Source organism: Eleutherodactylus coqui, chromosome 3 (assembly GCF_035609145.1).
Source record: "Eleutherodactylus coqui strain aEleCoq1 chromosome 3, aEleCoq1.hap1, whole genome shotgun sequence".
Taxonomy (NCBI): domain Eukaryota; kingdom Metazoa; phylum Chordata; class Amphibia; order Anura; family Eleutherodactylidae; genus Eleutherodactylus; species Eleutherodactylus coqui.
This window is the reverse complement of record NC_089839.1, coordinates 314815146-314828662: the sequence shown is the minus strand read 5'-3', so window position 1 is coordinate 314828662 and position 13517 is coordinate 314815146. Positions and strand designations below refer to the sequence as shown.

Genomic DNA, 13517 nt, shown 5'->3' with positions numbered 1-13517 from the left:
AGTGGCGAATGAATGCAAGAAAAACAAGGCGGAAGCTACGTAGCAGGTTTAAGGAAAACAACAGTGCAGCGGATTACATTGCTTCATAGAAAAAAAAACATGAAAAACCGAACGGACAAAAACCGAGCGCCCCAAAACCAGCGAAATCAGAGGGGGGTAAAGGAGCGGTTCCCTTCGTTTGTCTTCATGATGGAGCAGAATGGAAACTGCAAATGTGAGCAAAGCCCAGAAGGCCCTTAAAAAAACCAGAGATGTGCGTCTGTCCCGCTGTATGTCCGGCCTATAGCTGAACGATTCCGGCCCAACAGATCAGGTGACCGCGCCGAGGGCCATGCGCGATAATCACAATCCGTAAGGCTCCGCTCACACTTTGTTTCGGCTCCGTTAGACCTTCGTCTTTCCGTTTTTGGAGGAGAGAAAAGGTATTAAAATGGTAACAAACGATCAGTTTATATCCCATTTATTTCAACAGGAAGCGGTTATCGGCCTGAATAAATAGCGCGGCGCCTGCAACACTTGTTTACGTAAAAGATGGGAGCAAATGGGAAGCTTTGTGTGCTTTCTGGTTTTTTTGACAACTTACTGAAATAGATTGGAAAAAAAGAACAGATCAGATCAGATCACAACAGATCAGATCAGATCACAACAGATCCGAACAGATCACAACAGATCAGATCACAACAGATCAGATCAGATCACAACAGATCAGATCGGTCCATTTCCATTTTTACTCCGTTTCTCTGCCCTGAAAACAGAATAGAAGGCTGGAGAGCCTTACGGACCCGGACGCAGGTGAGCGCCTCCAAGGGCCCGTTCACACAGGTGGATCTGCGGCCTCATCTCTATGTGAGTAATAAGCAGCCAGTAGCGCCCGCTGCCTTCAGTACGTTCCATCACTTGTGCGCAGTCCTGTACGGTCGGGTCTTATATTGGTAGGTATGACGCATTCATACAGGCCATGGATACGCATCGGCCAGCGCAGATACGCAGTGAAGCAGCACACCAACCTACTGGCGCCGCCCTTCTGCGTGTTTTCTCCATGCGTACATATGCATTGGCCCGTGTGAAGCAGCGCCGACACGTCAGGGAAGGGGTTAATCAGATGGGACGTGACGCTCGCTGCCCGTGGTCATACAGCCCGCAGTACATTCCCACCAGCGACGCGGGCAGCGGGATCTCACAGTGGTCGGAGCCTGGCGACAATCAGTAACTTCAGCGGCAGAACCGATATTAACGCTCGTACCGGAAAATAAGCGGAGTGAAAGGAGGGCAGCAGCCGACCGGCCAACGGACTTACTGCATCTCAAAACATAACCCTGAAGAGGCCGAGGAGCGATAAACAGACGGCCGCCATCAGGGACTACGAAATAACGCCACTTCTATTAGATTTGTGCCCCCCCAACCCCCAGGAAGGGGGCAGATAGAGCGCCGCTGCCCCCCGACACTGCAGGCAGAGCAGTCGCTGCTTTGTCAGGCTGACAGCCTTGTGATTGTCTGGCCCGGGGATTTTACCCTACAAAGCCTGTTAGAGTCAATCCGCCGCTGATAAGGGGGGGGGGGGGGGGGGGGGGAGATAATCTCTGCGCTTGTCTGGAGAATGTCACTTATTAGCAAAGCTTACTTGGAAACAAACATAATTACAGAAGGAGGAGGCGATGATGAGGAGGACGACGAGGAGGATGATGATGATGGCATCGCTGTGGAACATTCTACATGATTGTAGCAAACAGAAGTTGGACATTGTAACACCGGAGGACTACCTGGGGGGGGCGCTCTGGCCAAGACATCAGACAGGAGGTCAAGATTAAAGGACCAACATACATGTGGCTGACCCCCATACTGCGGCTGGAGGGGTCAGCATTTACTTCCCATGTCTGCCCCCTATCCGGAGCCCCCTACAATAAAGGGGCACCACAAACCAGGCAGCGAGGACCCCCGGGGCCAAACTCCCCCACAGAGGAACTCTGAAATGTGTATATATTAAGGAAGACCCTAACGAGGTCAGAAGATCCAGGATTACGGCGGGACGCAAGACGAACACATCTACACAATGTGGCAAAGGTTCAGAAGACACGAAGTCCTGATGGAAGTTGTGATTGGTCGCTCGGTCCCCGGCTCAGTCCCACCAATCATTTACTGATTATCTCATTATTCCTCCATCAGGATATCCCTCCGCTTCCCCGTCCCTACAGCGAGGCGCAGGCTGTCCAACTGGGCCGTACACAGCGGCCCGTCACCCCACAGGAGCGCTTCTGTCAACAGTCTGCGGTCCTGAATGGGACTCAAAACTTCCGGACCTCAAGAGAGTGTTGTGAATAGGAATGAACTACGGCCCACCCTCATCGAAGGTCCTTACACACATCAGGGTCCTCAACTGGTCGTAACTAGGGTCTTGGGCTGGCTGAAACCCTCAACCAGACTGCTAAACCAGTCCCGACGGGCATCCGGGCACCTACGCCAGTCCCGACGAGCATCCGGGCACCTACGCCAGTCCCGACGAGCATCCGGGCACCTACGCCAGTCCCGACGAGCATCCGAGGTCCTACGCCAGTCCCGACGAGCATCCGAGGTCCTACGCCAGTCCCGACGAGCATCCGGGCACCTACGCCAGTCCCGACGGGCATCCGGGCACCTACGCCAGTCCCGACGGGCATCCGAGGTCCTACGAGCATCCGGGCACCTACGCCAGTCCCGACGGGCATCCGAGGTCCTACGAGCATCCGGGCACCTACGCCAGTCCCGACGAGCATCCGGGCACCTACGCCAGTCCCGACGAGCATCCGGGCACCTACGCCAGTCCCGACGTGCATCCGGGCACCTACGCCAGTCCCGACGTGCATCCGGGCACCTACGCCAGTCCCGACCAGGGACTCTGACTACTTGCAACCATCAACCACGATGGTCCGTCTGTTCCGGCACTCGGCCAGCCTCCTAATCTGCTCCCCACCGGGGTCTCAGACCCTCTACCGGGTTCTTAAAGGGGTACCGACGCTCATCCAGGGCCCTCGCAGTCCTCAGTGGCCCCAGCTGGTCCCCGGGCGGCAGATCACGGGCCCCACACAGTCCTGCCCCAGCCACAGGGGGCGTTTCAGCAGTCCTGGGGGTCTCTGATCTCGGCCGGTCACCGTCTCCCCCCCTGGGGCCCCCACCCCACAGTCTTAGGGCCACTCACCGACTTGCAGCACGTTCTCCACACAGCCGCTCTCCAGGAGCCGGATCCCCCTCCGGAACGGCAACCCGTCTCCTCCTGCTGTCCCCGGGGCCCCCGGGCCCCCGATGCCTGGGAGGGCAGAGCTCTGGCTGGGCCCCAGAGCTCCCCCTATCGGCCCCACGGCCGGGGCCCCCGGCTCCTCGCCCCGGTACTGGAAGGACGAGTACATGCAGATCTCTCGCTCATTGCGGGGGAAGGACCAGTAGACGATGCGGCGCTGCACGGGCTCCGGGATCCGCTCGAACCGCTCCTCCACCCGCTCGAAGGCCCACTTCTCCGCCACCGCCTTAGCGGCGCAGTCCAGCAGCGACTCGGGCTGGTATTGTGGCCGGGCGGCGGCTCCTCGCGGTGGGGGACACTGCTGGGAGGGAGGGCAGGCCCGGGAGCACAGCCGCTTGGCTGGGGGGAGATGGAGCGGCGGTGGCGGAGCTCTCTCCCCCTCCGCCATGTCCGCTCGCCTCTGTCTGACTGACTGAACGACGGGCCCGCGCCGCGCGTCCGCAGCCCCGCTCAGAGCGCCGCTGATTGGCTGCTCCTCGGGACCGCGCATAGAGACTGCCATCTCATTGGTTAATAACCAGGCTCGCGCAGGGAATGAGACCGCTGATTGGTCGGCAACAAGAAAGGCCAGGAAGCCGGAGAGGAATGTGACACTCAGCAGCTGTCAAAGCCCAGAGCTCAATGTACACAGAGCGGAGCCCGGCCGTATACAGAGAGTATATACAGAGAGTATATACAGAGAGTATACAGAGGGCACGGGGTATATATACACAGAGCGGAGACCGGCCGTATACAGAGAGTATACAAAGGGCACGGGGTATATATACACAGAGCGGAGCCCGGCCGTATACAGAGAGTATACAGAGGGCACGGGGTATATATACACAGAGCGGAGCCCGGCCGTATACAGAGAGTATATACAGAGGGCACGGGGTGTATATACACAGAGCGGAGCCCGGCCGTATACAGAGAGTATACAGAGGGCACGGGGTATATATACACAGAGCGGAGCCCGGCCGTATACAGAGAGTATATACAGAGAGTATACAGAGGGCACGGGGTATATATACACAGAGCGGAGCCCGGCCGTATACAGAGAGTATACAGAGGGCACGGGGTATATATACACAGGGCGCAGCCCGGCCGTATACAGAGAGTATACAGAGGGCACGGGGTATATATACACAGAGCGGAGCCCGGCCGTATACAGAGAGTATAGAGAGAGTATACAGAGGGCACGGGGTATATATACACAGAGCGGAGCCCGGCCGTATACAGAGGATATAGAGAGAGTATACAGTGGGCACGGGGTATATATACACAGCACAGAGTATACTATATACACAGAGCGGAGCCCGGCCGTATAGAGAGAGTATATACAGAGAGTATATACAGAGAGTATATACAGAGAGTATATACAGAGAGTATATACAGAGGGCACGGGGTGTATATACACAGAGCGGAGCCCGGCCGTATACAGAGAGTATATACAGAGGGCACGGAGTATATATACACAGAGCGGAGCCCGGCCGTATACAGAGAGTATATACAGAGGGCACGGAGTATATATACACAGAGCGGAGCCCGGCCGTATACAGAGAGTATACAGAGGGCACGGGGTATATATACACAGAGCGGAGCCCGGCCGTATACAGAGAGTATACAGAGGGCACGGGGTATATATACACAGAGCGGAGCCCGGCCGTATACAGAGAGTATACAGAGGGCACGGAGTATATATACACAGAGCGGAGCCCGGCCGTATACAGAGAGTATACAGAGGGCACGGGGTATATATACACAGAGCGGAGCCCCGGCCGTATACAGAGAGTATATACAGAGAGTATACAGAGGGCACGGGGTGTATATACACAGAGCGGAGCCCCGGCCGTATACAGAGAGTATATACAGAGAGTATACAGAGGGCACGGGGTATATATACACAGAGCGGAGCCCGGCCGTATACAGAGAGTATAGAGAGAGTATACAGAGGGCACGGGGTATATATACACAGAGCGGAGCCCGGCCGTATACAGAGAGTATAGAGAGAGTATAGAGAGAGTATACAGAGGGCACGGGGTATATATACACAGAGCGGAGCCCGGCCGTATACAGAGAGTATAGAGAGAGTATACAGAGGGCACGGGGTATATATACACAGAGCGGAGCCCGGCCGTATACAGAGAGTATACAGAGGGCACGGGGTATATATACACAGAGCGGAGCCCGGCCGTATACAGAGAGTATACAGAGGGCACGGGGTGTATATACACAGAGCGGAGCCCGGCCGTATACAGAGAGTATACAGAGGGCACGGGGTGTATATACACAGAGCGGAGCCCCGGCCGTATACAGAGAGTATACAGAGGGCACGGGGTATATATACACAGAGCGGAGGCCGGCCGTATACAGAGAGTATACAGAGGGCACGGGGTGTATATACACAGCACCGAGTATACTATATACACAGAGCGGAGCCCGGCCGTATACAGAGAGTATATACAGAGAGTATACAGAGGGCACGGAGTATATATTCACAGAGCGGAGCCCAGCCGTATACAGAGAGTATACAGAGGGCACGGGGTATATATACACAGAGCGGAGCCCGGCCGTATACAGAGAGTATATACAGAGAGTATACAGAGGGCACGGGGTATATATACACAGAGCGGAGCCCGGCCGTATACAGAGAGTATACAGAGGGCACGGGGTATATATACACAGAGCGGAGCCCGGCCGTATACAGAGAGTATATACAGAGAGTATACAGAGAGCACGGGGTATATATACACAGCACAGAGTATACTATATACACAGAGCGGAGCCCGGCCGTATACAGAGAGTATACAGTGGGCACGGGGTATATATACAGCACAGAGTATACTATATACACAGAGTGGAGCCCCGGCCGTATACAGACTGTATAGAGAGAGTATACAGAGGGCACGGGGTATATATACACAGAGCGGAGCCCGGCCGTATACAGAGAGTATACAGAGGGCACGGGGTATATATACACAGAGCGGAGCCCGGCCGTATACAGAGAGTATACAGAGGGCACGGGGTGTATATACACAGAGCGGAGCCCGGCCGTATACAGAGAGTATACAGAGGGCACGGGGTGTATATACACAGAGCAGAGCCCCGGCCGTATACAGAGAGTATACAGAGGGCACGGGGTGTATATACACAGAGCGGAGCCCCGGCCATATACAGAGAGTATACAGAGGGCACGGGGTATATATACACAGAGCGGAGCCCGGCCGTATACAGAGAGTATACAGAGGGCACGGGGTATATATACACAGAGCGGAGGCCGGCCGTATACAGAGGGCACGGGGTATATATACAGCACAGAGTATACTATATACACAGAGCGGATCCCGGCCGTATACAGAGAGTATACAGAGGGCACGGGGTATATATACAGCACAGAGTATACTATATACACAGAGTGGAGCCCTGGCCGTATACAGACTGTATAGAGAGAATATACAGAGGGCACGGGGTGTATATACACAGAGCGGAGCCCGGCCGTATACAGAGAGTATACAGAGGGCACGGGGTATATATACACAGAGCGGAGCCCGGCCGTATACAGAGAGTATACAGAGGGCACGGGGTATATATACACAGAGCAGAGCCCGGCCATATACAGAGAGTATAGAAAGAGTATACACAGGGCACAGGGTATATATAAAGCACAGAGTATATATATGTACACAGTGCGGAGCCCGGCCGTATAGAGAGAGTATACACAGGGCACGGGGTATATATACAGCATCAAGTATACTATATACACAGAGCGGAGCCCGGCCGTATACAGAGAGTATAGAGAGAGTATACACAAGGCACGGGGTATATATACACAGAGCAGAGCCCGGCCATATACAGAGAGTATAGAAAGAGTATACACAGGGCACAGGGTATATATAAAGCACAGAGTATATATATGTACACAGTGCGGAGCCCGGCCGTATAGAGAGAGTATACACAGGGCACGGGGTATATATACAGCATCGAGTATACTATATACACAGAGCGGAGCCCGGCCGTATACAGAGAGTATAGAGAGAGTATACACAAGGCACGGGGTATATATACACAGAGCGGAGCCCGGCCGTATACAGAGAGTATACAGAGGGCACGGGGTATATATACACAGAGCGGACCCCGGGCCGTATACAGAGAGTATACACAGGACACGGGGTATATATACACATCACCGAGTATACTATATACACAGAGCGGAGCCCGGCCGTATACAGAGAGTATACACACACAGAGCGGAGCCCGGCCGTATACAGAGAGTATACAGAGGGCACGGGGTATATATACAGCACCGAGTATACTATATACACAGAGCGGAGCCCGGCCGTACACTGAGAGTATGGAGAGCGTATACAGAGGGCACGGGGTATATATACAGCACAGAGTATACTATATACACAGAGCGGAGCCCGGCCGTATACAGAGGGCACGGGGTATATATACACAGAGCGGAGCCCGGCCGTATACAGAGAGTATACACAGGGCACGGGGTATATATACAGCACCGAGTATACTATATACACAGAGCGGAGCCCCAGCCATATACAGAGAGTATACACAGGGCACGGGGTATATATACAGCACCGAGTATATATATATATACACAGAGCGGAGCCCCGGCCGTATACAGAGAGTATACCCACGGCACGGGGTATATATACACAGCACCGAGTATATATCTTCACAGAGCGGAGCCCTGGCTGTATACAGAGAGTATACACAGGGCACGGGGTATATATACAGCACAGAGTATATATATTCACAGAGCGGAGCCCCGGCCGTATACAGAGAGTATACACAGGGCACGGGAATATATACAGCATCGAGTATATATATACACAGAGCGGAGCCTCAGCGGTATGCAGAGAGTATACACAGGGCATATATACAGCACAATGTATACTATACACACTGAGCTCAATGTACACATAGCGGAGACCCGGCCATATACAGTGAGTATACCCAAGGCACAGGGTATATACACAGCACAGAGTATACTATATACACAGAACGGAGCCCCGGCCGTATACAGAGAGTATACACAGGGCACGGGGTATATATACAGCACCGAGTATATATATTCACAGAGCGGAGCCTGGGCCGTATACAGAGAGTATACACAGGGAACGGGGTATATATACACAGAGCGGAGCCCGGCCGTATACAGAGAGTATACACAGGGCACGGGCTATATATACAGCACCGAGTATATATATTCACAGAGCTGAGCCCTGGCCGTATACAGAGAGTATATACAGAGAGTATATACAGGGCACGGGGTATATATACACACACAGCACAGAGTATACTATATACACAGAGCGGAGCGCCGCCGTATACAGAGAGTATACAGAGGGCACGGGGCATATATACACAGCACCGAGATATATATATATATTACACACAGAGCAGAGCCCCGGCCGTATACAGAGAGTATACACAGGGCACGAGGTATATATACACAGCACTGAGTATACTATATACACAGAGCAGAGACCTGGCCGTATAAAAGGGAGTATACACAGGGCATATATGCACAGCACAGAGTATATATACATACAGAGCAGAGAACCGCGGTATACAGAGTATACACAGGGCATAGGGTATATGTACAGCACCGAGTATATATATACACAGCACAGAGTATACTATATACACAGAGCGGAGCCCCAACCAGATACAGAGAGTATACACAGGGCACGGGGTATATATACAGCACTGAGTATACTATATACACAGAGCGGAGACCCGGCCGTACAAAGAGAGCATACACAGGGCACGGGGTATATATACAGCACAGAGTATACTATATACACAGAGGGGAGAGCCGCGGTATACAGAGAGTATACACAGGGCACGGGGTATATATACAGCACCGAGTATATATATAGCACAGAGCTCAATGTACACAGAGCGGAGACCCACCGTATACAGAGAGTATACACAGAGCACGGGGTATATACACAGCACAGAGTATACTATATACATAGAGCGGAGCTCCGGCCGTATACAGAGAGTATACACAGGGCACGGGGTATATATAGAGCCCAGAGCTCAATGTACACAGAGCGGAGACCCAGAGGTATACACAGAGTATATATACAGCACAAGGAACATTGTATATACAGCACAGAGGGATAATATTTAAAGAGCTCCGAGGAAATTGTATGTGTGTATAATATATATATATATATATATATATATATATATATATATATATATATATATATATATATACACACACATATACACACACACACACGACATGGAGTACTACCGGTATATATACAGCTTCAGGGACAATACTATATATACACAGCTAAAGGGGCAATATAAATACAGCAGAAAGTGTAAAATACACACACAGCACAGGGTGACAATATATAAAGAGCTCCGGTAACATTATATACACAGCACAGGGTATATATACGGCATAGTAAATACTACATACATGCTCTATTGAATGATAAATATGTTCAATATTAACCCATTTAGGACCAAGAATAGCAAATTTACGGCGCTTGGTCCCGGGCTTTAAGCCCAGCCGTATGTAAAATTACTGCGGGGATTAAAGCCTCTGATTCTGCAATCAATCAGATTGTCAGCTCTTAGTCACAGCTGATAACCCGCAGGAGGAGGGAGAAATGGGTTTTAACCCTTTCTCCTTTCTTTAGTACACATCGCTCAATGAGTGCTGTGTACTAAAAGTGAAAGTGGAAGTGTTCAACCACATGACCGTCGGGACCCCCTGCTACAGCTAAGCTGCAGGGTTGTACTAGACCCTGACCAGCTCTGCCAGTGACTACTGTCACTACAGGGGGGATGTTTTTTCCTGTTACCGGGGATTCTATGGTTGCAGCGGTATTAGTGTATCTTGACGCCACCAGAAGCTAGGGGTTTGACAGGAGGAACGCCCCTCTCACAGCCCTATCTCCTGATAGGGTCAATGCTGCTAGGTCCTAGCTGCACAGTGCGCATACATTGTCTCAGCGCTGCTGCCTTAGGCTGAGTGTTACAGAAGTTCCTAGGGTTACATACCTGTAAATGCTGGTATGTTACTGTTGTAAGACGGCAGCATTTTCATCTGATAATGTAAGCGTAACAAGTATATGAACCCTCAGGCAAAGACTGCAGCGCTCGGCCAATGTATGGTGGCGCTGTAGCCTCTTTCCTCCGTCCCGGCCGGCATTTGTACCACGCAGTGTACAAGGCCGTCCACTCACCTCTCCGTTTTCAGTCTGGCCTCCCTCGCGGCTGGCGTCACAGATGTCTCCGTGCCGCCGCCCGTGTAACAAGTGTGGCTCGCTGGACGCTCAAGTAGTAACTTCCGTGCAGAGATTCCTATGCGTCCAGTGGCAGCAATGTCCATTATGGCGGCCTGTGAGTTTGGAGACAGGGCGCACCTTGTCTGTTCTCAGAGGGGGGGTTTCAGCCTTGTGAGCTACTGTGCCACCGCCGCAGGGTAAGTAACTTGCTCAGGGCGGGTTGGTTGATGCAGCTCTGCAGGCGGCTGTAGCGCCGCATAACTAAGTTGCTGAGGGGTGGTTCGTCCATGCAGCACTGGCGGCGGGTGTATAATTTTTTTCTGCTTCTTCTTTACTTAGCTTGCAGGACCTGCGAGCAAGCAGCCAGTCCAGCCAATCAGGTACAGGGGGCGCCACCCCCCGTCAATCTTGGCTCACCAGGTTAACCTGGTGGCGTCAAGATGCACTAATACCAGATGCAGATCCTATGGCTGCCCCGGCTACAGTGGGAAAGTATCAAATAAAAAAAAACATGTGAATGTCCCCCGGAGGTCTTACACGACATCATGGGAGACATAGATGGTATAAAACATGATTACATCAATTAGTAAAAAAAACAGAATAAAACATCAATATATACATAAAAAAGAAAATAACCCCAAACCAACGCTATAAGCACCCTGTAATCCCAAACCATATATATCATATACTGAAAAGGCCGAAAATGAGGAACCCGCTCCCATACTTTATTTTAGCGCAAATATACTTATATAAAAAAACATAACTGGAAATGTTTATAAAATCAGGTTTCTTTAGCTTTTTACCCCCAATAAAACTAAAAAAAAACAGACAAAAAAGTCAGTGAAAAAGATATTAAAAAACAGCCCTATATGTACAAAAAACACCGCAAAAATAATTTTGGTAGCTAAAGGAAAACAAGGAGGGCAGTAGAACCGCCAGATGGGTAAGACCCCTAAAAAGAGTGTCTGGTCCTTGAGGTACAAAACAGCCTGGTCCTTAAGGGGTTAAGACTGTCTAGCTTAAGTTTACACCGTCAATTAGTTGACTTAGAATATATCAAAAATTGCAGCAAAATTTTGGAGCAATTTAGGCAAGTCAGAAAACTATCCTAACACCAGCACAGCCGTGGGGGCAGATCTGTTCCCTTTCAAATTTGTTCCTCCCGCCGTGTCTGTAAGTTCTGGTGCAGCGATCCGGTTTTTGTGACTTTCTGTCATTTAGAGCCTACATCTATTTCCCCCAAAATGTTGGTCAGCTGATCCATCCCCCCTGAAAAAGCGTCTCACCAATCCATGACTGTGGAGGAGGAAGAGGGCCCTGTGGACCCCCATGGGGATAGTGCAGATGACAATGGAGCAGCACGCGAGCAACCCGACCCCGATCTGTCGCCCCACGTGGACCCCTGTCTAAACTGTTGGGGGATTCATCCCAAAGTTAAACCTGTACTACCATCACCAAAACATAAACCTCTGGAAAAACTGCTGGAATGTAAAAATTAGCGCTGGGACAGATGTGTCCTCTTGGCGGTTCAAGGGGGCGCCCAACCCTGGCGGTCCTACTGTGGAAGTGTTTAAAACACGTAGTACATGTGGTGTAAAGCCAGAAAACTGTCATATTTTGAATAGCAAGTAAGCTCCAATGTGTCAAGTGGGCGGTCCCATATGGCTGATGTTGGACTTGATTGATTGGCTATATTACATAGGGGTCGTTGAGCTGCTTTTACACAAGAACGATCATTGCTGAGTAAATGGGCCGGGGATCATTCTGGCCCTCCGGCCTCGGTTCACAGTAAACAGGCAGTCGCTCCTAGATGAATGACTGCCTGTTCACGCGGCCGGTCGACGGTCAGCTCTAATGCAGAACCTGAACGGCGAACGGTGAGCAAACACATTCCGTTAGTCCAGTGGCTGCATGTATTTACCCTGAGCGACAGTCGCTGGATGGCAGGAGTATAATAATCATCGCCTGTAGAAGGGCCCTGTGCGGTATACACATATAGTATATTATATAATGCTCCTGCTGGACCCGGCACTGTATATATGTATACCTAGTGTTGTACCATATATCTCCTACAGCATCGGGTACACTATAAATACCGAATGGTGTAAAACGTTTACGGCTCATTCACTTGGGCGTGAAAATTGCGCAGAAAATAGCTGCACAAAAAATTGTGTGAATGAACAATTTTCTGCTATCAAGTCCGGAGCTTAACCCCTTAGTGACGGAGCCAAATTTTGGAAATCTGACGTGTCACTTTGACATAGAATGACTCCGTAAAGGTTCTGCAGATCCCAGTGATTCTGGCATTCTTTGTTCGCCACATGTTGTACTTCCTGTAGCTGGTAAAAAAATAGACAGATACAATTTATGCATATTTATTAAAAGCGATCATTTTTTCACAATTTCAATCGCAATATCTCCAATATGTGCAGACATATTGTACAATTTTTGCTATGATATATATTTCCATCTGTTTACTTTATTCTGGACGCACATTTGGAAAACTTTTGATTATTTTTAACCATTTAAGAGACGTACAAATTTAACATTGATTATCAACAACAGTAAATCCAGGCCCCATTGCCCACTTGTAGAGCAGCCAAATGATGGAGGACCCCCACAAATGACCCCATTCTGAACACTAGACCCCTTAACGAATTCATCTAGGGGTGTACTGTGTATTTTGACCCCACAGTATTTGAATTAGTCTAAGCAAAGCAGATCACCGCAGGACAGCACGGACGACCGGGGTGAGTAATCTCAGCTGATGGATCCGATCCACAAGGGCAGCTCAATCTTTAACTTTTTATTTACTTTATTGCGATCGGTGCTATCCATTAGATAGAGGGGGGGGGCTCCCCGCGGCCCCTCATGACAGCTCCAGGAAACGACAGCATGGACATGTCATGTCCACAGCCCACGTGGCTTTAATCCTAAGAGGATGCATGTTTTTACGTCCTCTAGGATTAAAGCCCATTTAGCTAGGATGT

At 50.7% G+C, this 13517-nt stretch overlaps 1 protein-coding gene across 1 annotated transcript in view; it reads right to left on the bottom strand.

Moving 5' to 3' along the window:
- Positions 1-3670, bottom strand: part of ZSWIM5 (zinc finger SWIM-type containing 5) — a 72225-nt gene extending 68555 nt beyond the window's left edge. The window contains exon 1 of the mRNA XM_066597991.1: positions 3173-3670. Coding sequence (XP_066454088.1) covers positions 3173-3659 — 487 coding nt within the window. The 5' untranslated portion in view covers positions 3660-3670. The remainder of the gene's footprint in view (positions 1-3172) is intronic.
- Between the last annotated feature and the right edge of the window lie 9847 nt (positions 3671-13517).